At 34.6% G+C, this 25636-nt stretch overlaps 1 protein-coding gene across 12 annotated transcripts in view; it reads right to left on the reverse strand.

Moving 5' to 3' along the window:
- Positions 1-25636, reverse strand: part of LOC143244252 (exonuclease mut-7 homolog) — a 68267-nt gene that overhangs the window by 14924 nt on the left and 27707 nt on the right. For 6 of the 12 annotated variants that reach the window (XR_013024987.1, XM_076488576.1, XM_076488571.1 and 3 more), the window contains exons 9-14: positions 23975-24173; positions 21881-21942; positions 8620-8756; positions 8162-8271; positions 7235-7409; positions 1246-1412 (exon numbers count right to left, since the gene is read on the reverse strand). Coding sequence is in view for 9 of the 12 variants with exons in the window: in XM_076488576.1 (XP_076344691.1) it covers positions 1246-1412; positions 7235-7409; positions 8162-8271; positions 8620-8756; positions 21881-21942; positions 23975-24173 (850 nt within the window). In the remaining 3 variants the exon portion in view is untranslated. The remainder of the gene's footprint in view (positions 1-1245; positions 1413-7234; positions 7410-8161; positions 8272-8619; positions 8757-21880; positions 21943-23974; positions 24174-25636) is intronic. The other 6 variants (XR_013024988.1, XR_013024989.1, XM_076488580.1 and 3 more) reach the window with 2 other exon arrangements.

The raw sequence follows: 25636 nt of genomic DNA on the forward strand, positions 1-25636 counted from the left end.
CTGGTAGCTAACCACAAGTTTGAAGACAGTTGTGCAATTTGGTGTAGGAATGTAGAGGGCGTGTTTAGATGTTAGATTATATTTATTAATATAGGTATAAAGGTGTTCCTTTGAATTGGTTTATTTTGGGCTTGAGTTGTTGTACAAGTAATGCTTCTTTAATTCTGTGTTTATTTTTGTTTGTTTCTTCATTTAGTATTTGAGTGTTTTCTAAGGTTATGTTGTGTTTATTTGATTTGCAGTTTTCGAAAACATGTAAAGGTGACTTTTTGTGTTCTTTATATCTTGTTTCCATTTTTCTACTTGTTTCTCCAATATAGAAGTCCTGGCAGTTATCACATTGTATTTTATAAATAATGTTTAAAAATCACAAAACCATACACAGCTGCATACCATATATTCCAGACATCAGCAGAAAAATAATCAACATTTGGCAAGAACTAGTAACAAAATATGACATTCCAGTTAATACCAAATTTATTCAAAAACCAGGCACAAAACTAAGGTCTATACTACATGAAAACTACACTGACAAACACCACACCAACATTATTTACAAAATACAATGTGATAACTGCCACAACTTCTATATTGGAGAGACAAGTAGAAAAATGGAAACCATGTTCAAAGAACATAAAAAGTCACTTTCACACGTTTTCGAACACTGCAAGTCAATTAAACACAACATAACCATAGAAAACACTCAAATAATAAATAAAGAAACAAACATAAACAAACACAAAATTAAAGAAGCTTTACTTATACAACAACTCAAGCCCAAAATAAATCAATGCAAAGGAACACCTTTATACCTATATTAACAAATATAATCAAACATCTAAGCAGGCCCTCTACATTCCTACACTCAGTTATACAACCCCCTTCAAACATGTGGTCAGCTATCAGTCAGTTACCTCTTTCTTTGTTTGTAAACCTGACAATGCCGAAGAAGGTTGAAAAGTTGTTTGCTCATCTGTTAGTGCTTTCTACCCATCCCCATTTCCATAAAATTAATAAAGGTACTATTGCAAATTTTTAAGTACTGAATCAGGAGATAATAAAAGGTTATATTACATATTTTTAAATTATGACATGAAATACATAAGAGAATTTACTACGTTTTTAATGTGAAGAATGTGAAACTAGTAATACTTGTTACATTGTTCCAAAAATACATAATTAAAGAAAATTTTAATAAACATTTTTAAATAAAGAATTGCAAACAAATGAAAGATAAGAACCTACAGGTTTTGGCCTGCTCTTTTTCTTTGGCGATTTCTCCCGTTTTGGTTTGGATGTAAAATTTGGGTGATCAATCACATTTTGTATAAGATCATCAATATTGAGGCAGAGAGACAAAGCTCTGTTATAAAGTTCTTCATAGATTTGAAGTAGACAGAAAGCATCCAAAGCTAAAAACAAAGACAACTTTAATTTCACAAACACTTTCTTCCACAGCTTTTATAACACAAATTTAGTATTCATAACAAAGTAATCAAAAATTATTTGAAGTATGAGCTGTATGATATAGAAAAAAGGCATTTAACACAAGCTTGATGAGAGACAAGCACAATACATACACCAGAGTTTACTTTAGAACGTCATACACAGAGGTTTAACATTAGATTAAAATTACTATGAAGCCTCACAATGTCATTACATTCCATGCCACTGTGTTGTACCTCAAGACAGTAAAAATAACCTTGCAGAGTAGCTTCCACTGTAAAAGGTTCCATCATGAGACTAAAATTTAAAGCACATCATATCTCCTTTGTCTGCTTCCTATAATCTGCCTAATGAATGACAATTACGGTTTCAACAGTCCAATCACACAGAAATCCATGAGTGCTTCCCCATTATTTAAAATATACTCACATTTCCAATTATATGTCTGCTCTTACATATATCCTGACATCTGAAGTTATATACCAACTGTTTAGCATACACAAATACTGACATTTACATTTCTATTTATTTAACATGTACTGACATCTGAAAATATATTCCAGGTTTAATATATATAGAAGTTATATACCAACTGTTTAATACATGTGTGTGTGTGTGTGTGTGTATATATATATATTGAAGTTGTATACCAGTTTTCTGATGTATAAACTGTGATTTGCAATTCCTTCCCTACTACTTAATATACATTGACATCTAAGGTTATATCCAAATGGCAGAGATGCCAACTATTTCAAATGACTGAACGTAATGATTGTAGACAGATCCCATTAGCATTTGTGGCTACTAGGCCTGACCAATGTCTCTAAGCTGTTTATTATTATATTATTAATATAACTATTATTATTTATTACTACTATAGATTGCTCATTTATGACTGTGTTTTGTGTATTTAATAAATAAATTTAAAAAATTCTTTTGAAATTATGTCTTTTATTTAATTCAGAGTAACAAACATACTGGTAAACAACATTGAACATGCACAAACAGTAAGCAGAAAAAGCCTTTGTGTAAGGACTAGTTTATATCATGTTTATGACACATTTGTACAATGGCTGTAGTTTTGGTTCTAGTACAGCCATCTTTTTTCGCTATCTCAGTCTGGGAACATTTTTCTGAATAGATGTCCTGCATGATCAGCTACAGCTAGGGGTAAATTATGAGCAACGATGAATTGCATGAACATTACTTCTGCATTTATGGTTTCAGATTCTGAATTCTTACTCATAAATGTCGTTATCTGCATCGTTTTTGTTTTTGCCTCAACCTTTTGTTGGTGAGTTGCCAATTTTGTATGTCTGGAACAATCGTTTATCCCGCCATGCACCACAGAAAAATCGATGTGACAAACTGTACAAAACGCATGACTGTCACCGACTTTTGATGCAATGACTGGATATTTTGTACTATATATACTCTTTCCTAAATTTTTGATTCACAGTTTTAGTCCTTTCAGATTTGCCAGAAACAAGACAATCTGGTGAACGAGGCCTCTTTTTTTCCATCTCGTGAACAATCGCATTGGTGTTTCTATGCCACTTAGAAAACGAGAAATACCCATCTACACGAGTACTAATTGGCTGACAAGCACTGATGGCGTAACTATGGACTCCCCCATGTACCCAGTATGGAGAAGCACTGCACTCAAACTATTGGTAGACGTCGGAGATGCAAATATATTTTATTATTTCAAGCACAAACATGATTATCGCAAGTAGCCATTTGGACTATGTCTTCTATTTATTATCAAAATTTATTTGTATCTCACTGGAAATTTTCTTTTCACCCCTTTCAAGCCCTGGGGGAACAATTTATTACTTTATTGTGTAGGACTATATAATATATAATAATTTGGGAGTTGCAACAAGTTGTAATATTTGTCTGAATGAGCATATAGTCGTAATGTACACACCAAAATCGTAATGATTATGCTCAAATCATAATGGTTGGCATCTCTGCAAAGATTTAATTCAATTATGATTGAACAGTTATATATATATAAAAAACCTAGACTGTGCAGATTGTGAAAATATTGGGAAATGTCTGTAGGCTCACCTGAATGATATCTTCCAAAAGTCTGTAGATTCAAGCAGCTAAAGACATAGTTAACTGACAAATGTGGTGCAAGGAAATATTCTGCAACCAGCTATTTCCCATACACATGTCAGCTGGATGAATTGACAGGCCTATCCAGTGATGGTAACAAAAGACAGATCACAGGGAACAAATAGATAAAATTGAAGATGACAAAAAGAGGCAGTACAAGTCACATAACAATATATGGAATAAACACAATAAAGACAATGATTTGGATTAGAACTTGAGTACAGATGGGAAATAGAGGTTAAGAAATAGGAAAAAAAGCAATACAATTTTCAAGAGTGGCAAAGATCTTGGAAATGAAGACCTGATCCAGACACAGAAGTAAATAAGAGGAATGGTACACGATGACCTAATTATTAAAAGAAGCCAGGAGAAGGAAGAAATAGGTCTTTAGGGAAAGTTGGTATAAAAAACACATTGCAATGGATTCAAATAGAGAATCAAATAGGGCATGAAGAACAGCACTGAAATTCCAATCTGATAGAACAAAATGACAAGGTAGACAAACCAAATGAAAGGAACAGAAAAGTAAAGGAAGAACTGTGAAGGAGAAGCCTCTTCAGAAAACGACGAAATAGAAGGTAATCAACAGGGCAGCCTTATAACTAGCCACAGTTGATACGGACAAAAACAGACAGGTGAAGAATTGGGATAGAAAAGGAACAAAATGATGGGAGGGGCAAACTTTATAGTGAATAAACCAAACCTGAAGATAGGCCAATGTCTCCGGTATGCAGAAAAGGAGAAAGGTTGAATTGTATGGGCAAGAAAACATGCTACATGAGGAGTGAGTCCCGTGGTTAAGACAAGGGATTGGACAAAAGTTATATGTGAAGATAGAGTTTGGTTACATTAGGAAGAAACACGTCCACTCATGATTGTCAGAGGAATGACTAGGATAAAGGTAAGGATGGTGACTGTTGCTCCAGTAAGGAAAAGGACAGAGTAAAAAAAGGCTATACAGAGCCAATACAGAGCAACCAGAAGAAATGGACAAAGAGTGGTCTAGATAATGGGAATGACCCTGAATAAAATGGTATGATTGGAGGGTAGGCACTGAAAACCTCACCATTCTTGACTCAACACATCCACTGCCAGAGCTTGGGGATGGATAGTTTGGCATGCTGATGTGGATCAAACACATCAATATGTGATGTTTCATGCTGAGAATACACCTCAGAATGGTGAAGATACCACTCATTGAACCTGTTAGGGTCAAGACAAAAAGGCAGCCACCAAATTCATAATTCTGGAAATATGACGTGCCAGGATCATCAGTTGTGGTTGTGGGTCCAGTACAGGAGATCAAGAGTCTAAAAACATATAGATCTGGACTTGTTTCCCCCTGATAACAGTTGGATTGTCAGAATGAATTTCTTCTTAAGAAGTGGAAGGAAATGAAATAGAGATGAATGAACAATCAATAGCTCCAAAATACTGATATGTAGAGTAGCCTCCTTGACCAACTAATGAACAGAAATCTCCAGACAAATAAGGAAAGCCTCCTACTCCCGATCCATAAAGAGATGAAACACCGGACAGGGTAGGAGAATAGAAATCCCCACATGGTCAATATCCTGTTGAGCCATCAAGAGAGAACAGCTATGATTCCATGAAAAAGGAAGATGGAATGGATCATGGGAAAAGTTCCAATGGTCAGAAAAAGTCCAATAAAGACAATGGATGTTAGCCCAACTCAACAGAATGAGAACTCCCAAGGAAACCTAAGTTTCCAAAAGATATAGAGCCTCTCATACAGTGAAAAAAAGAAAATGTAGGACCTTCAACATTGCCCACTCCATATCTCTAAGCTAAAGTAGAGAAAGCTGTGTCTGGCTAAGATGGGAATTGAAGAGAACCCCATATAAATGAAATACTGTGTAAGAGTAGGAGAGGACTCTTCTCCAACTTGATGAAAAATCCCACCCAAGCAACTTCTTGAAGAAGAAAGCGGGTGTGAGTGACTGATTAAGCATGGGAAGAGACAAGCAAAAGAGTGAACCACTCAACAAAACATACATTAAGTTGAAGAAACAAAGAAAAGGATGTGACACAGAAACAATTAAAAAATGGAACTAAACATCTTTCACATTTAATTTGGTCCTTCAACATCCTGGGAAATAAACCCACAGATGAGAGAAATAAGGCTTTATGGTGAAGTGAAACATCTCCAGTTATGTGTGCAGCTAGTACAAATAAGTCATAGGTCTCCAGTTTCCTATCTTCTTAAAGAAAGCAAAGAGACAGAAGTAAAATCCTAGATGAGTGAGCACCACCCATTTGATAGTTACTTTGTGTAAGAGGTCTAGAAAAAATTCCATTTCACAAAGAAACAAGTGATGATGAAGATCACAGCACAGTAATGCATCCCTTCCCAGTAAATTCCAACAACATAACAACCAGGTGTTGAAATACAGTGCAGACATTGACAAATGAGCCATGTTGGACCACAAGAGGGTCCTGATTTCATTATAAAATTGACTGGATGATTAATGACAGGTTTGAGATAACAAATGTAAGGAGGGAAGGGTTCATAAACAGGAAGTCAAAACAAGACAAATTCTCAAAAACTGAGACTGATTAAAATGAATCATATCCCCCAGAAAAGAGCCCCACAGGAAAAGAAGGGGATCTAAACATTGAGAGTCCAAAACAGGATCTGAGGCTCTTTGGTAAGTTAAGGAATATTGGTCCCACAACAAAGCATACACACCCCTGAGGATAATTGTTCAGCAAACTACTGAGCATTAACTCTACTGTCAGGTGAGGAAGAAAAACATAATAATGAGAATGTGGTACATCACCTAAAAAAGTAAGAGAGAAATCAAGAACTAAAGGTGAAACGTAGAATTTGACAACCTAACCAATTAAGATGAAGGACAAGAAACTCTCCTGACTGTCATTATGTAACTGATAAAAAAAAAGGATGAGGGGAAAGGAAAGTATGCTTAAATTGTCTTCCCCTTTATGAAATTTTTCCTCAGAAACATCTTCAGAGGGAAACAGAAAAACAAAGGATAGCCAAACATAAATTTCTAGCTCCCTTTGAATTGTAGTCTGAATTTCCTCACCAGATATCACCAACCTACCACACTGGGGGCTAGCAATATAAATTAACAGGAATATCACAACCTGCACATTAATATTCAATTTTATATTAAAAAAACATAATTCAAGTAAAACTGGTGAAAACAAAACAAATTAAACAAAGTAAATCCCACAGTCAAAAATTGAAAACTGACAAGAAACTGCAAATAAAATCATAGTAGTCACAAGCAGAGCAAATTAAAACACAGTCAATAAACTCTAATGCTGACTGAGAAAATAAAAAATTGTGCTGGAATAGTAGAGAGAGATAGTTATGCTAAATTATATATGACACAGTAGGATTGGTGGACGGTAGTCAGATGATTAGCCCATGTTCTGAAAGGGCGTGAAACTGATGTGACATAAATGACTGGTATGCTAGGTGCAAACATCTTTTTAACAATGTTTAGAAATCAAATCATGATCAAGATAGCCTTAGGGTGAAAGAAGGCAAGACTGTTTTGGAAAGAAAAATAATTCTAACATAGTCTTATTAACTCCTGCCAAGATAATACTCTCCTCATTAGAAGTCATACATTCATCAGCTTCACCAATATATCGAATACTTTTATGTACTTACCAGCATATATAATCTGAGTTGAGCGAAGAGGTCTCCTCTCCCAGTCAGAAAACTGTTCATCTTTGTTAAGTGCCTGCCCTAAGATAATTCTTGTAAGTTCACTCAAGCCTTTTGAATCTCTTTTAGTAGAACAGAGCTCAGATGCTTTCACCAGTTCTGGATGGTCTTTCTGAAACTGAAAAAAAAATATATTTAAAAAAAAAAGAATTCCTTTTTTCCCACTAGATTTACAATTTTTTTATTAAGGACAAAATCCATCCATCTTTTTGAGAGGTGATAAAAACAATATATACATAGGAACTATTTTAAGTTACTTACAGTTGTTGTAACTTGTATCCACTTTTGTTAAACCTTAAACGCTCCTGTTAATACTGAAGTAAGTTATTTTAACAAGTACAGCGAAAAATTTATACCTTATATATATAATAGTGTATTAGCAATGCTAAAATACACTTCTAAATTAATTACAATAGAAAACTTTGGGACGCTTTATAAACCACAAGTAAATCAAAATTAATAACAATGAAACCACTTAGTAAACTAAATACTATAGAAAACGTTTTTAAACAATTAATCAGTCACTATTACCAACATTTAATTGAGTAAACAGGTTAATTACTACAGAAAACTAGTAGATATTTCTTGAGTGAAAAACCAGTTATATAAATAAAAAAATTGGTGAAAACATGCAGTATTTATAATCTACAGTGAGATATTACTTTTAAAGTCAATAATTTTTTATCACATATTAAAATCAGTATAAAAAACAAACTTCTATTAGATTAGTGGTTGGATCACATATTATCTGAGCTTAATATGAAACATTAAATATGTTATTTCACATAAAACATTTTAAAATAAAAATAATTCCTGTTATACCTTTAAAATAATCTCTTACTCAAAACAGTTAGATGTTTGAATCCATACCTTAGAAAATACATTTCCTAAATCAACTACTTGTGATAGCTTCTTCAGTTGATCTTTATAACTAGGAATAAATCTAGTCAACATCTGTAGGTCTGACTTGATGGAATAACCTTGCAAATAATAAGAAAGAAAGAAATTACTCAAGAAACCTAGTTAGCATTTGTAGAATTTATAACAAAAAACCAGGCAAATCCTCTAGAATTTCTCACATAGATGACAAAAAAACTTATAATTTACCTTACATCATACATTTCCATCCTTTTCTGAACACATTTCTTTTGAATGTTAAACAATTTCATAAAATTATCTTGAATTCAAATAATATATAATTTTACAGTAATACTTTTTCCATCACAAACTTACCAAAATTTAAAGTTTTTCTAAAAACCAAATTATTTTCATAACTTGACAATTTACAATACTGTTCAAAGAAAAACTATATTTTTTTAATAAATTACCTAACTTCAGAATCTTGTTGTTACAAAATATATCTTCTATAAGCAACTTCCAGTGCTCTGGCATCAAACACTGATGTAACTGAATCATGTCCAATAAGTAAACACTATCCCAAACAGCCATTTGAAGTAGAGAAATCCTGAGAAAGGAAGTAGATTTAACACTAAATAAAATTTACAGTTGGTCTTTAAATTATATGGGAAGTTAATCAAACATTATGAAAACAATGCTCCTATCCCTTGGAACTGTTTCTTTAACTATGAGTAATCTTAGTCAAATGACTAATGTTATGTATTACTGCAGGATACTGGAGTTGTTGTTTTTTAACTAGCTTCTGCAAAAAGCTTTAAGGTCAATCATACACTGTACATAATAAACACCCTTCAATGTACACTGCAGTTGCATCAGAAAACTCAGAAGTTTTGTAGTTTAACAGAATTAATATGTTTCAAATTTCTCGGCACATTTTTCTCATAAAAATTAGCTAATGATTCTGTGATTTAGTTGAAAGCTTCCAAACTTGTAGTATGCGAGTCTTTGTAAACTTCACATACTTATTCACTATATTGTTAATAATATCAAGAAATATGTCTAACTTCAGTAAACAGCTTTATTGGTCAGAAGGCCCTCTTTCTCAACACAACCTTCACTTTGTGGATGAAGATGCTGTTCCTGACTGACCTTAGGTTGTGGCTTCACAACCTGTTGTTATCCTAAACACTCTGCTGAGCAAATTAATCCACATTTAAACCTCTCTCCTTTGAATAGTTGCATCCTTTGTCTCTACACCATATTTATTTAATCCTATGTTCACTTCAGTGTTAACTATACAACATCAACTTTAAAAGTTACATTTCAAAAATGTAAATGTTAATAAACTTGGTATCAAAACACAGTTTGTAGTTTTAATTAAAAATTGTTCATTTTAGATTTTCTTTCTAGTCTTATATTATATAATTTGCAAAGAAACATATTATAGATATTGACAAGCCACAACGTAAATTTAGTAACTACAGTCTTAAAAGAAATATAAAAAAACAAGTGACACATTATCTTTTATAAAAGTGTTAATAAGCCTCTCTCTCTAGCATTATTACTGGATTTTTTTATGACCAAAATAAGAAAAGCACCTCAATTCAAGATTCCTTTTAATATCATTTCATTTTCATGTCTGTAATTAGATACTCATATTCAGTTTTTTTCCTACAAACACAATTGTTTAAAGTATTTATAGTTTAGATTGTAGTAAGTTTTGAACATTGTATTCTAGAGCCTGATATTTATTTTGTGCTATAAAACAAATGTTTAAAAGGAATATCAATGATTTTGTGGACAACTAATATATAATGAAAAAAAGTTAAGAAAGTGGTCTCTCGAATACAAGCAAATGAACCAGTCTTCAAATATAAAAACCAATTTCTAGTTTTTATCTCTATTTTTTATTTATTATCAGATTATTTTTAACCTAAGCAACTAGAAACATAAAAATTACAAATGTACTAGGTTAAAGAACAAAAAATGAAACAAAATTAAAGTTATAATTTTCCTATACTGAATTCATATTTCCAATAGGTACTTCCCTGTTCTTACAATATTAGCTATTCTTATACAGTGGTGTCCTCCATATGCAATTCTTTCTTTACACATGCTACAAGCCTTCTATTCCCTTTTTGTAATTGAATTATTTCAACATGTCTCTCAAGTAAATCATCATGCATCATTTCAACAGCAATAGAAACATGATGCAACTCCCTCTGTATGCCTCTTCTGAACTACCACTCACGAGGTTTGGCCAAAAACAAGCACAAGTCAAAAGGCTGGGAAATGTGAGCAGAGGCAAGTACCTATCGCAAATACATTTTCAGTATGGGAAAATTCTAACTTCTGACATGTTGCTTCTCTCCTGTCACAAGATTAGCTAAGAATCCTATGCTGATTAGGTGCAGAAACAGTGCAAGAGAATGACAGAATTATCTTCCCAAAACATCTAAAGGATACTCCTGAAAACAAGAGAGTCAAATCCAAAGATCTAATACAGGAAACCCTGCCACTTCTAAACCCAGTATAATCTTTGCCCATTTTTGAAATATGTTGCAGAGAAGGGTGGGAAAAGACAGGAGCATAGTGAGAGAGAACTGTGGCAGAATAATGATCCTGACCACGTAAACATACATGTAACTTAACCCCACAAGGTATAAAAGTGGGTAAAACAATGGATGTGTAGAGTGGCTAGAGCACAATGGACCATCCCCAGTAAGTCAACTGCATCTAAAATCTATGCCACTGGGAACTGACATTCACGTGGGGGTACAATGAGTATCATACCATATTCATCTCAAGTTTAAGAGATCAAGGAGAATCTATAACCCTCCAGCTCCTGAGCATGAAGTGTTATCTTTGATCCCTTAATCCAGAAACCTGACATCTGGTATTAAAAGGATGTCTATATCACACAAATCAACAACCCCAACAGTGTAACTGAATGGAACCATACAAAAAGCAATAACATCCTTCAAATAAGATAAAACAAGGAATAATAAAAAGTACAGTACTGGAAAAATCCCCCCTTACCTCCACTGTGACCAACAACACAGAAGGAATATGATCAAATTAAGAATACAGACAACCACAAATGCATAAGGACTCATGTTGATTGGTTCTACTGTAAATCCAAAACCAATCAAGGGATGAACTGCAATTTGATGTCTCACTCCTTTGTGAATCTATATTGCATATTAGAGGTTAGCATGTCCTCTACACCCGTAGACCACTGCTGCCCTACTTTGCACTGAGTGGTTATAGCCATTTCTGTATGTAACCCATTCAGGAGGGTGCCTCCACAGTTGACCACCCTACTTGGCTTGGAACAAGAAGGGGGGGGAACACAGTGGAGAGTCTGGAAAATGTTTGCATGTAGAACAATTGACCAAAGTTGACAAAGTATGGAGGGAAAAGTAGCAGTTGTTGTAATCATGGAAACCAGGTTTGAGCTGACTACCAAGAAGCAATCAGAAGAACTTGACATGGGGTAGTACGGATGAGAGAGATCACCTGATGAAGTAATTGGATAGGAGAATAAACATAAAAAAATTTACGAGACCAATCTTAGCTCAATGCATCAACAGACAGAGCCCAAGGATGAGGTATAGGTCACCAACAAAGGGAAACATGGCATGCAATGAGATGCATGTTATGTATGTGGGTCCAATAGAATAGATCCAGTGTTCAAAAATAGATATCTCTCAACTAGATGCCCCCGTAGTGATTGATATGTGCTACCATCATAGGACTATCAGAATGAATCATCACAAAACAATGTCTGGAAAGAGAAAGGAAGTGATTCAAAGCTAAAGGGGCCATGAAAAGCTTAAATGTATTGACAAACAAAGACATTTTGTCTACAGACAAATAACGCAAAGCCTCCTGGTAACTGATCCATGTATCCAGGCCCTGAAAAGATGTAAACCTGGATGAGGAGGAGAAAGTAGTATGGCTGCTAACATACAGGCCTTGTTCAACTACCAATACAAATTGTCCATCATGGTAGGAGAAAGTGTAATGGGAACTGACAAAGGATCCTGAGCAAGGTTCCACTGATCCTGAAGAGTCCATTGAAGGAATCATATGTGCACAGCCAAGGGGAGCCAGCGTTATCACTGAAGACCACATCCCCAAAAGTAACAGTACCTCAGAAAATGAGGGAGGTGAAAGGGCATGGCAAACTAAAAGTTTCATTGAACAAAGTCACAGAAAAGAAAGTTGAGCCATATTGAAATGAGCATCAAGAAAAAAACAACACCCAAGTAGAAGAAAACATATTTGGTATATTGGATGAAATATTTCTCCAATTTGATTAACTAGCCCACCTAAGCAGCCACTAGAAGGTGCTGACAAGTATGGCTGGCCAACTCCAGTTTGGAATAAGCTAGAAGAAGGCAGTCATCCATATAATGATGGAATCACAACCTCAGAGCATAAAGAAAGCAAGCAAAAGCTATGGCCACAATGACTGAAAACATAAGGGGTGGAAGCAAACACAAATGGTAGATTGTGAAATTGATAAACCACCCCATGACAGAAGAACCGAAAATACAAAGGAGACAATGGAGATGTAGGGATGTGAAGATAAGCTTTGGCAACATCTATCTTAGTCATCCATAAGCCCAGAAAAAATGCCCACCACAGAGTATAAAATGACTCCATAGTAAAATTGGGTAGCTGAATGAAGTGACTGAGGTAGGACAAATCAGTGACAGGCCTCAACACCCTGGCTTTCTTGGGAACAACAAAGAGTCTGAAATAAAAACCTGGTGTAAGATGTAGAACATATCTTTTGGCCTGCTGAGATAATAGTTTCTGAACCACCTTGACAGACACTAACTGATTAGGAGATCTCAAAGCAGAGGGAAGAAAACAGGTATATGAGATACAGGAAATGGGGAACAAACAAGATCATAAATCCTTCTGATAAAACTTGAAGAACTCAATGATTCTTCAAAAAAGGGCACCACTGATGAAGAAAATCAGTGAGCTGAGCTCACACCAGACCAAAACCTACCAGGTAGTCAGCAATACTCTTTGTGCTATAACATGAGTTTTCAAAGAAAATGATAAAACAAAACACCCCAGAAAAAGGGACACATAAAGGTTGGGAATGGGAGGGACAGGAAACTATAACAGATGCCATATGGAGCTTTGACTGAGACAAATGGGGAACAAGGTTGGAAAGGATACTGTTGTTGTACTAATGAATCTTGTAGCTCAATAATTGTGTCAAAGACACACTGCAACAGAAATGGGCACATACATACAATTCAAAGATAAGATGATGGTAAATGGTGTGAGTTATGGTCATGTCATGACCTAGCACATCCCAACAACAGATGAGCCACATTTGTTAAGCCAAGCTAGAACCAATGTGATCTGAAGAGAGTGGAAGGTGAGGCATGCTACTTCTGTTACTCAATTGTAAGACAAATTGGTCAGCATGCACCCAAATATCCAGAAATGGGGAAAAAAACCAAACAGGGAAAGAAAGATTGATCATTTAATTAATAAGGAAAAACCCAGTTCACAGGAAATATATGAAAAAAAAGGATAAAATATCACATACCTGAGAAACAAAACCCAAAAAGATTGTATTGGGTCTAACTGACTCCTCAGGTAGAGCATCAGAAGGTGCAGGAAAATTAAGAGTTGGAAATACGTGATTCAAAGCATTGTCTGCCTGAACAGACCTGGCATGTTTGGGAGGAAGTGTAACTGAGGTTCTGAGATGGGGGTTGACCAATGTAACATTCAATATCCCAGCAAATAAATAAAGATAAATCCTATGCTGGGTCAATCACACTGCAAACCTAAAACACAATACTAGTCGCAGGTGCGGACCCAGAAGTGGCAACAATGACTTCGGAATTCATAATGAGGAAGAGTCAATCAATAATGAAAAGTATAAATAACAATGCGACAGTAATGAACTAGGAGTAAAGTGAAGTTATGAAGAAAGTCTAAGAAATTAGAAGTGAAATAAATGAAGACCACCTCATGAGTACACTAAAGTTAAAAACGAAACTTTAAACAAACAAAAGAGAACATGTCTGAGCACAAGTTCTGACAAACTACAAGTGATATTTCAGTAAAGGCATCAACGTGGAATCACATACATCATGTATATGTCATGCTCCTACTAGTGGAAAAGTGTTTCATAATGATTTACTTGAGACACACATTGGAATTCATTTGATATCCAATAGGGGAAGCAGAAAACTTGAGCTAACTACATCACATGACTGTCAATTTGTTATTTATTAAAATCTCAAACAATAATTAACTGCATGTCACACACCTAGATAGGCAATAAAAGTCATTTTAAAGTAATAACCACGGACGAGTTATTGTTTCATGTTTTGTACATATTTCTTTATTTTGTGTACTACTATAAGTTTGGATTAGAGAAAAAATAGTATTTGTTGCTTATTTCCTTTGTTTTAAAAATTACTCAATTTTGCTGAATAAAACATGGCATAGGAGCTGCCGTAGCAGCTGAAATACTTGGCAGTCAACAGGTTAATGGTTCAATTACAAACAATAAGAGTTGGTTGCTTGGTTGGTTTGGTATTTTATGGTGCAAAGGAACTAGGCTATCTGCACCAAACATCCTGTAAAAAGTTAAAATTAAAGTAAAATTAGTGATATTCATAAAAGAAAATTAAAGTAAAACAGTTTAATTTTTGAATTAAAAACATAAATAACATTAAATCCAATTTTTACATCCAGTCTATAGCAGTAAGAGAAAAACTACAGTAATAAAAGTTACAAAGGACTTTCTGTAGCATACTTGTAATTATCCTAACTCGTCAGGAAGACTAACAGATAAGTTCAGAAACCACCATTAGTCACCTGAAGTTGGCCTTTCCTATCCGGGTTTCAAGTTATTTGATATTATGACCATTTTCAGAAAGTAAAGTAATAAAAGTTTTAAAAGACTTTTAGCAACACTTTAATTATAACTTGCCAGGATGACTAACTGACAGTTCAAACAGCAGCGTTAGTCACCTGAAGTTGGCCTTTCCAGAACTGGTTTAGAGTTATTGGACATTACGGCCATTTTCTAATTTCAAATCAAACTAGATGTACTTTCATTATTAAAAAGGAATCACATTAAAAGAAGTCTCATATACAAATTAAAAAACATAAATAGAATTAAAAAGATTAATAGCCTTTAAAAAACTAAAAACATTTCTAAGGTGGACAGTGGACATTTCTAACCTTTGGACAGAACATGTTTTAAATGATTCTGTCATTGAGAGTCGTAATGATGGCAACACAGTAAAATGTGGCTTATTGTGACCTGAGTGTTACACAGACAACTCATTGGTACATTAGTCTCAGATAAAAGAAAACAATTAGTTAAAAAACTGACCAATGCATATTCTATTTAGAACAACTTCCTCTTTCCAATTCTTATGGAAAAAGATGGCCAAAGTCCAATAGAGGGTTTTATCCAGAAAAGCTTTTATCCACGTTGGTCACTTCAAATCAACTGCCAACTGGTATAGAGCCGAGCCTTGAATACAGGACCATAGCCCATTTACAGAACAGGTATAGTAGTGATAGTGCCAGAGCAGATAGATTTAGCTGTGGTGTTGGCAAGCTCATTCCCACAAATACCAACATGGATTGGTATCCAGAAAAACTGGATAGAAGTAGATGTTGAAGAGAAATGGGCCAGTCAATTTTAAATATCGGTGAGAATAAGGTATGAACAAATGTGAAGTGATTCCAGGGCCAGTAGAGAACTGGCAAGTCAGTATAAATAGTGCAATTTGAGTACTGCTTAGCTTCCATGTGATTCAGGGCAAGAGAAATGGCATAAAGTTCAGCAGTGAACACAGAAGTTGTAGAGGGGATTGTGCATGCAACCATCAAACCACAACAAACAATGGCAGAGCCCACACAGCCACGTGATTTTGAACCACCTGTATAAATAGGAATGGAAGAATAGTTCAAAAGATGTTCAGCGTATAACAGAGAGTATTTTCAATCGGAAGTGTCTGCTTTTCTCTTATGACTTAAAGAAAGGTCACATTTGGGAACTGTAATAAGCCTTGGTGGGATGGGCTGACCAGTGGATACAGTAATGTTATCCAAGGACAGACCCAATTTATCCAAATGCACCTGGATACAAAGGCCAATAGGATCAATGGCAGATCATCTGTTCTGAAAAAGCATGGCCACTGATGAAGGAAAACACAATCCCTGGTGGTATGCTTTGGTATGGAACGAAAAAGTTAAAGCTGTTTGCTGAGGTCCACTTCAGTAAACAATTGATAGCAGTCTATAGTTGTCGCTCAATAAACTTCATGTTCGACGACTGGCACGAGATGTGAAAGTCATCGACAATAAAGCCCGTTTGCAAAAGTAAGAGGAAGTTGTTCAGTGATGGCATTAATCTTTACACTGAAAAGTGTGACACTCAAAACACAGCTCTGAGGGACTCCAAGTTTCTGTAGAAAAGAATAGGAAAGTGTCGATTCCACATGAACTTGGAATTGCCTATTCATTAAAAAACTTTTAACAAAAATGGGCAAATGGCCACATAATCCATATCTATGGAGGTCTCAGAAAATGCCATACCTCCATGTTGTATCATAAGCCTTCTCAATGTCAAAGAATATTGATAAAAGATGTTGTTTAAAAAAAAGGCTTCTCTGATTGATGTTTCAAGTCAAACCAGGTGGTCCATGGTGGATCACTGTCGTAGAAACCCACACTGGGTGGACGAGAGGAGGTTGTTTGATTCGAGGAACCAAACAAAACGAGCATTAATCATCCTATCTTAAGGTCTTACAGAAATAGTTCGTCAAGCAACTGGACGGTAGTTTGAAGGAATCTTGGGATCCTTCCCAGGCTTAGAGAAAGGTAGGACAATAGCCTAGCACCAGGCATCAGGAAAAATATTCTCCTATCTAATCCAGTTAAAAACAATCAGAAGAATAGAAGAGAAGCAGTTGATAAATGGTGCAGCATTTCATAGTGTACATTACCAGCTCCAACCGATGTACTGCCAGACCAATGAATGTCCAGTTTAAGTTCCATCAGTGTAAAGGGAAGATTACAGTTATAGAGACAATCAGCTCAAAAGGAAAGAGGCAATCACTCTGCCCGAGTCTTGATGGCTAAGAAGGTGGAAGAAGAAGCAGAAGTGCTAGATACTCGGCAAAAGTTTTCACCTAGAGTATTGGCAATCCTCTGGATATCAGCTACTTCCTGGCCATCAGAAAGCAAGATTGAGAGGGGAACAGATTTATACTTCACATTGACCTTTTGAATCTTGTCCCATATTACTTTGGAACTAATGGCAGAATACATGGTGGTTTTCAACTTAATCCAAGAGACCTTCTGGCATTAACATCTTACCCACTGAGCATGTGCACAGGCCTACTGGAAAGAGATGCAGTGCGAAAGTATGGGATACCTATGAAAAGTATTCCATACCCATTTTTTAACTTTCACTGCCATGTGGCAGGCAGGATTCCACCACGGACTAGGATATAATGAAAAATATGTCAAAGTTTTAGGAATACATTGAACAGCTGTCTGTATAATACAGTCAGTTACTGCTGCCACACAGTCATAATAAAGTTCTGCAAGAGCATTGAAAGAGAGCCAGTTTGCTCAGTCCAGTTTCCAACTGACATGCAGGTTGAGTGGCATCAATCACTGCCAATCTCTCTCAAAATTATAGGAAAATGATCACTGCCTCGTGGATTATTGTCAACCCTCCATGAAAGGTGGGAAAATAGTAAAGGTGAGCAAATTGAGAGATCAATAGCAGTAAAGGACAGATTAGTTGTATGAAAATAAGTATAAGAGCCATGAATGAAAAGAGAAAGGTCGTGATCAGAGAGCATATGCCCTACAGAGCAACCTCTCTTATCAATATCAGCACTTCACCAGAGGGGATGATGTCCATTAAAGTCCCCAGGTTTAAAAAGGAAGACAGAAATTGTTCAATGAGAGTATCAAGGTCTGATTGATCATAGGTCTTGCCAGACGCCAGGCAACAAGTAGAGAGGACAAACTGTGATGGTACAATGCAAGGAAACACGAATGGTTATGGCCTCCAAGGGTGTGTCTAGTTGCAAATACAGGGTGGGCACATGCTGATCAACGTACTGTGCCACCCCTCCATGCACTCGTCCGTCACACAGCCTGTCACTTCTATACAAAGAAAATTGTCAAAAGGTGACTGTACTGGCAGGTTTCAGAAATTTTTCCTGTAAGAATAGACATACAGGATAATAGGAAGCAATCAGTGCTTTGATGTCACCATGCACGGCAAAAATGTGGGTGGATGTTTAGATGCCAAAAGAGGTAAACTGAAAGAATAGAACCTTCCCTGGGAGGACCCCTCACCACATACAGGAATCCACACCAAGGGGACAATAAGAGAGAGAATATAGTGTTACAGAAAAACTCTCATTCATTGTGGAGGTTTTAGAAATTATGCAAATGAAACAAAAACTATACAAGGTTAAAAGTAATGTTTTAAATCATATCAAACCATCTATTACTCAGACCAACTAGGAAAAGACTTCATAAATTCACAAACAAATATTTCATTCAAAATTTGCAATTTTTTTTCAACAATATATATTTCCTAAGAGTTTGCCATACTTGCATAAATATATTCATTAAATCCATAATTATAATGAATATTAGTATGCATAACTTCACTAAAATGGTGTTGGTAAAATGAACCAACACCATTAACAATCTTGTTAGAAAACCATTCCTTGGTAAAAACTTAGAATACTCCTCTAGCAATTAGCATACCTTGGCACCTTTTTAGCATCAAATGGTTGGGAGTTTGCAGTAATCAAAATATACAAATTCTATAGCACGAAAGTTGCATGTGCAAGACATACCATTGAAATATCATATATTACACAGTATTCTTAAAATGTGTTATTAACCCCAGAAAGAAAATCAGATTCAAATAGCCTCCTCTGCACAGGCATCCTTTGTTAAGAGAGATAATATAACAACAAAGTACCATTCTTTCAACAATAAGATTTTTTAAACCTGTAAATGTATCTGCATCACATGCAGATGTTTCATCTTTTACTTATTATTCTACATAATTATTATTTTATCTTGTAAGCTGTTACAAGGCTATATTAAAACTTCAGACTATAACACTACATAAAAGTTTACTTTGATGGTAAACAACAGTTTATTTAAAATACAAAAATGCAAGGAAGGCCCATTGTAACCACTAAGTTCTCATTTATCTTATATCACCCTACTCCAAGATACACACAGAAATCCCTTTCTTTCTATTCGACCATGATGTCTATAAGGATGTCCAAAATGAATGTCAGAATTTTCAATGATGACACTTAGAAGTTGAATACTGAGTAGCTTATCATTGGTTGGTTGGTTGGTTTAATCCAGTGTTTGTCGCTTACAAGGTGTCTTAATTGTCTGCTGTTTCAACTCTACTTAGAGTATGTTTTGCAATCCCCAAGGCAACATGGACAAGAAGGACTTTTGTCTAATTTTCATCTACAACTTCAAACTTGGACGAAAAGCTACCGAAACTGCACAGAACATCAACCATGCCTTCAGCCATGAATCTGTTACTGAATGTATAGGTTTTGACATGAAGATGAAAGTCTTGAAGACCACGAAAATCATGGATGGAAACAATTCTTAGATGAAAACACAATAAAGAAAGCAGTTGAGACAGACCCTCGCACAACAATTAGTGAGTTTGCAGAAAAGTTAGGCATAAGCAAATTAAGCATTGCCAACCACCTGAGTGTGATTTGAAAGACAAAAAAGTTGAAATAAGTGGGTTCTGCATAAACTAACTGAAGATCAACAATAATCGGCATTATGATACATGTCAAGAATTGAGAATCAAGGTTCTGCCTCATCCATCTTATCCTCCAGACCTTTCCCTTACAGGTTTTCATTTTTTCAAGCACTTTGACAACTTTTTGAACAATAAGCACTTTCAAAACCAGGCAGCTTCAGAAAAAGCTTTCGGGGAGTTCATTGACCATAGAAACTCTGATTTCTACATCAGAGGCATAAACAGCATCATTACACGTTGGAAAAAGTGTGTTGAAGCAAATGGTGGTTACTTTGACTAACGTATGTTTTACAACACTGGTTTATACTTTTCCAAAGTTTGTAGTTCAAAAACGTTTATTTCTGGACAACCTAATAAAATGCTTATTCAACCTCCGAAGTTCAAATTATAGACACACTAAGCTGGCCATACTATTGGAAAAGTAACACTGCCTTCTATATCTCAAACTCATATACCCTAGTCTTTAATGTAACACTACTTTCACCACTTAACTATCTTAACCCTGTATATTTTAGTCTTACTGTAATACTACTTTAACCATCTTCAATATTTTAAACTTGTATATTCTACTCTTACTGTAACACTATTGTAACCACTTCCCATATTTTAAACTAATATGTTATAGTCTTACCATAAGTTATTTTACCCGAACTGTTTCAGTTGCGGGAGGAGAGATGTGTCACTATATTCATCTGCTTGTGTCAATTAAACTACAATCCTGCACCAGATCCCATGTACCATTTCAAAAAACTGACCACTAAATACTTAGACATTATCTACTAGCATCATACAAATTGATGTGGTATTATCAACTCACAACTTTTAACAATTAAGGTTAATAGTTTATAAATCTAACCTAGTGTTAGATATAATGAATTAAATAATCATTGGATTAAAATAAAACTGAGTAACTCACCACAATTTTATTAAAATATATCACTAACTGGTACAGCTAAGCAATATGGTTTGTTTGCATGTGTTTATTCTTAGATAAAAAAAAAATAAAAAGTTCCAGGTTATCTTTTGACCCCCACAACTTTTGACCCCTTACTTTTCAGAGTTTTACAAGTTCGTGACACCCTGTATAAATCATAAACAAGTATTAAATTGAAACACCTTTTTAACATTAAAACAGGTAACATACAAGACCTAATAAATTCTTTTGAATTATCTTGTTTTTGAAAAACTGAGAAAAATATGACTGAATTAATTACAAACTCCATCCTCTCTGTGTAACTTAATGAGTAATAATAAAACATTTAACATAGTAGTCCTAGCAGTAGACAGAGCCTATACTTACCCTATGTACATCTGGAGTTTCTTACCTTCACTAAAAATAATAAAACATTTAACACAAAGTCCTAACAGCAGATAGAGCCCATACTTACCCTATGTACATCTGGAGTTTCTTACCTTCACTAAAAATAATAAAACATTTAACACAGTAGTCCTAGCAGTAGACAGAGCCCATACTTACCCTATGTACATCTGGAGTTTCTTATAAAAAAAACAACAACAGGTGTGCTAAGGGATATTTGAACATGCATTCTTTTGAGAAAGGAAATGCAAAATAAGTTAGTAGGAAAATCAATAATCAGTTAATAAACCAAAAAACAACCCCAAACAAAATGGTACAAGAATATAAAGTTGAAACATCTTAGTTTCTTTCATAGTATATGACTACAGTGGAATAGTTCAGAAAATTTATAATTAATATAATTTACTTAATAAACTACAACATTAAACAATGTAGCTGTAGTACAGATGTTATTCCTTTGGAACTAAAAACCTGTTTTTAGATGAAAACTAGGACTACAAACTTGTATAAAAATATCATATCCCTAAAAATTCTCACACTTTACACACAACATAAAACTTACCTTGGTTCTGAGATCCCAAATGTTGGTTTCCACTCAGCATCTAAACCAACCACATCATAGTTCTGAAACAACAGATGGTAAAAGTTGTTCAAACAAATTTTGTTCACATTAACTTAGCAGTACCTCTAAATTCTTCACACAGATATGAAAAGAATATGGCAACATTATTTAAACAGAATAAAAAATGTATGTACAACATTCTTCACACAGACTTGAACACAGAAGGTACAATATGCAATATATATACAGATTTGAACACAAAATATACAATATTCTTCATACAGACTTCAACATAAAATGTACAATATTCTTCACACAGTCATGAACACAAAATATACAATATTCATCATACAGATTTGAACACAGAATGTAAATATTCATACAATGTATGTACAATACAATCATACAATATAATATTCTTTACACAGACATGAACTCAGAATGTACAATATTCTTCAAACAGACTCCAACACCAAATATACAATATTCTTTACACTAAATGAACAGTGCACTACAACATTCTTTACACAGTGTCAGGTTTTCACAAATGTCTTTATGTGGGCAAGGATTCTTTACAGTGTCTGCAAATTGTTGACAACAACTTTAAACAATTAAACAAACAGTCCACTTGTTTTAAAATCATATATATATATTTACATAAATGTTCATTACACAGTTCATCACCACAGCTGTTTTCAAAGCTTTAAATAACTGTTTCTCCTTTTCAAAGTCCACACAACCTGGTTTAGTTACTTTACGACACAGTTCATAAGAATTCTTCTATGCTCTGTTAACCAATTATTCTACTATATCTCTTACTAGTAAAACTTCTTAACTTTAACTTCACTACTTTTATTGTTATGTTTATATACACATATGATAGCACTTAACTTTAACATGAAACTACTTTTTCTGAAGTGTATACATACACACACGTGACAGCACTCTTCACACGATATTAACAGTACTATATAACATTCTTCATACTATGTTAATAGTACCTATACAACATCTCCACACTGTGCTAACAGTACCTATACAACATCTCCACACTGTGCTAACAGTACCTATACAACATCTCCACACTGTGCTAACAGTACCTATACAACATTCTTCATACTATGTTAATAGTACCTATACAACATCTCCACACTGTGCTAACAGTACCTATACAACATCCTTCACACCATGTTAACAATGCCTGTACAAAATTCTTCCCACTACACTAACAGTACCTATACAACATCCTTCACACCATGTTAACAATGCCTGTACAAAATTCTTCCCACTACACTAACAGTACCTATACAACATCCTTGACACCATGTTAACAATGCCTGTACAAAATTCTCCACACTACACTAACAGTACCTATACAACATCCTTCACACCATGTTAACAATGCCTGTACAAAATTCTCCACACTGTGCTAACAGTACCTATACAACATCCTTCACACCATGTTAACAATGCCTGTACAAAATTCTTCACACTACACTAACAGTACCTATACAACATTCTTCAGACTATGCTAACAGTACCCATATAACATTATTCACACTATGCTAACAGTACCCATATAACATTATTCACACTATGCTAACAGTAGCTATACAACATTCTCCACACTATGTTGACAGTGCCAGCACAACATTCTTCACACTATGTTAAGTGTTAAAAGTGTGTTTGTACAACATTCTACAAACAGCCTGTAAAACATTTCACTTACTTTGGAACAATGATATAGTTCCAACGGTTTGCATAGTGCCAGTATAACAGTTATCATAAAGAACATATAAAGCATCTTAAACATTCTTCACACAGACTGAACAAAATATTCTTAAAGTTCCTAGTTCTGTAATAAAAGAGCATGAATTTAAAAATACTAGTTTTGAAGTAAAGGAACAAATGTTTGAAATACCTAGATAAAGTTTTCTGTCTTGAAATATGTGATTAATAACAGAAAAAAATATATTTCAAATATAAAAAATATTGCAACATCAACATAAAAATAAAATTACTTTTAAGATCATGAATAGCTATAGCTGCATGCTTCACTGTAAGGTTCTGATGTATTACTTTTCACAGCATTACCTGAAATATATCCAACATAGCTCTACAAAATTTATCCACTGTATCAACAATGTGAACATCACAATCTGAGAGGCGAAGCTGGAGATAAGATGACAGATCACCATCAACATCCCACCTTTCTTCTGACCATTTGTCAGACCCAGACTTTCCAGTATTGTGTGAAAGCTGTTCTTGATTGTAGTATCTACTTAAAATATAACTTTATGATCCACAGTATTATTTAAATAATAAACAAACAGTCACACACATAAAATGAAACAGCAGTAAAATATATCATGAAATATAGAATAGGTAGATATTAACTCAGGAAAATGAAAAAAAAATATGGAACCAGACTGTCCCATAATAATCATTTGTTGTTTTCTGTGTAACATAAATAAGTATTTATAAGTATTATAAACAAGTTTTCATCTTTTCAAGTTTTATAAAGACATTCTAGAGTTTCAAGTTTTGAAGTATTTAAGTCTAAATGAGAATTTTGAGTGTTCTAAAATATCAATGGTAAAAATTATAATTTCTCTATACTGAAAATATATTCCTGATAGGTACTTACCACTTCTCATGTAAATAACTATTCTTGTTCACTGCATCCCTCTCTGTAAGAAACCTTTTTTACACATGCTACAAGTTTTTATCTCTGAATTGGAATTGGCTGGTTCCAATGCATCTATAGTTATGACAGAAAGTTTTCGTACCCCTGCTTCCTGAGTGGTTTTTTGCTCATAACTTAAAAAGCATCACGATTAAGGTAATATAAGTATATTATAAATATTATATTAACACATATCTACATAAATTTTAATGTAAATTAAACAACAAATAAACAAATAACCAAAAATAGGAGCTGCAGAAAGTGTTTGTACATTTCAGAACATATGAAAAAAACTGATATTCCCATAAAAATTTTGTTTAGTTTGGTGAATAAACTACATTATACCATTCCAGAACTAGACACTGGGTTCATAATTTTTGGAATTTGGCCAGCAAAAAATGTAATTCCGACAATTTAGCACCATCTCCATCATTATCTGCTTGGTCATCATGGCAAACAGGAAACAACTGTCCAGTGATTTCAAAAACCAAATTATTGTAAAATACAAGTCTTGTGTGTCTCTTTCCGGTATTGCTACACAACTTAATGTGCCGAAATCTACTGTTCAAAGCATTATTGCCAAGTTTAAGCTTACAGGATCAACTGCTAACCTCCCTCGTTCCGGACACCCGACCAAAATTCCAGAGAGAACCAAGAGGAAGGTTCACAGAGAAGTTGGTAGGAACCCTCATTTAACATGTAATGACACACAGAAACTGGTAAGGGAAATTGGGGTTGAATAAGCACCTCTACAGCTACAAACATATTACGCTTTTCTGGGTTCAAAGTATGCCGTCCTATATTTAGAAGTACGATTGAGGTATGCAAGAAAGCACGTAGATAAACCCTTTCCCTATTGGAAGAGTATTCTTTAGTCAGATGAGACTAAAATTGAGCTTTTCGGCCATCATGATGTTCACTACATTTTCCGTAAGAAGGGGGAATGAAATTTTCCAAAGAACACCGTCCCTACAGTTAAACATGGAGGTAGCTCAATCATGTTATGGGGTTCCTTCAGCTCCTTTGGTGAAGGCAGCCTTCACCACTTCAACGGAATCATGAAAAAAGAA

The sequence above is a fragment of the Tachypleus tridentatus genome, chromosome 2 (assembly GCF_004210375.1).
Source record: "Tachypleus tridentatus isolate NWPU-2018 chromosome 2, ASM421037v1, whole genome shotgun sequence".
Lineage (NCBI taxonomy): Eukaryota > Metazoa > Arthropoda > Merostomata > Xiphosura > Limulidae > Tachypleus > Tachypleus tridentatus.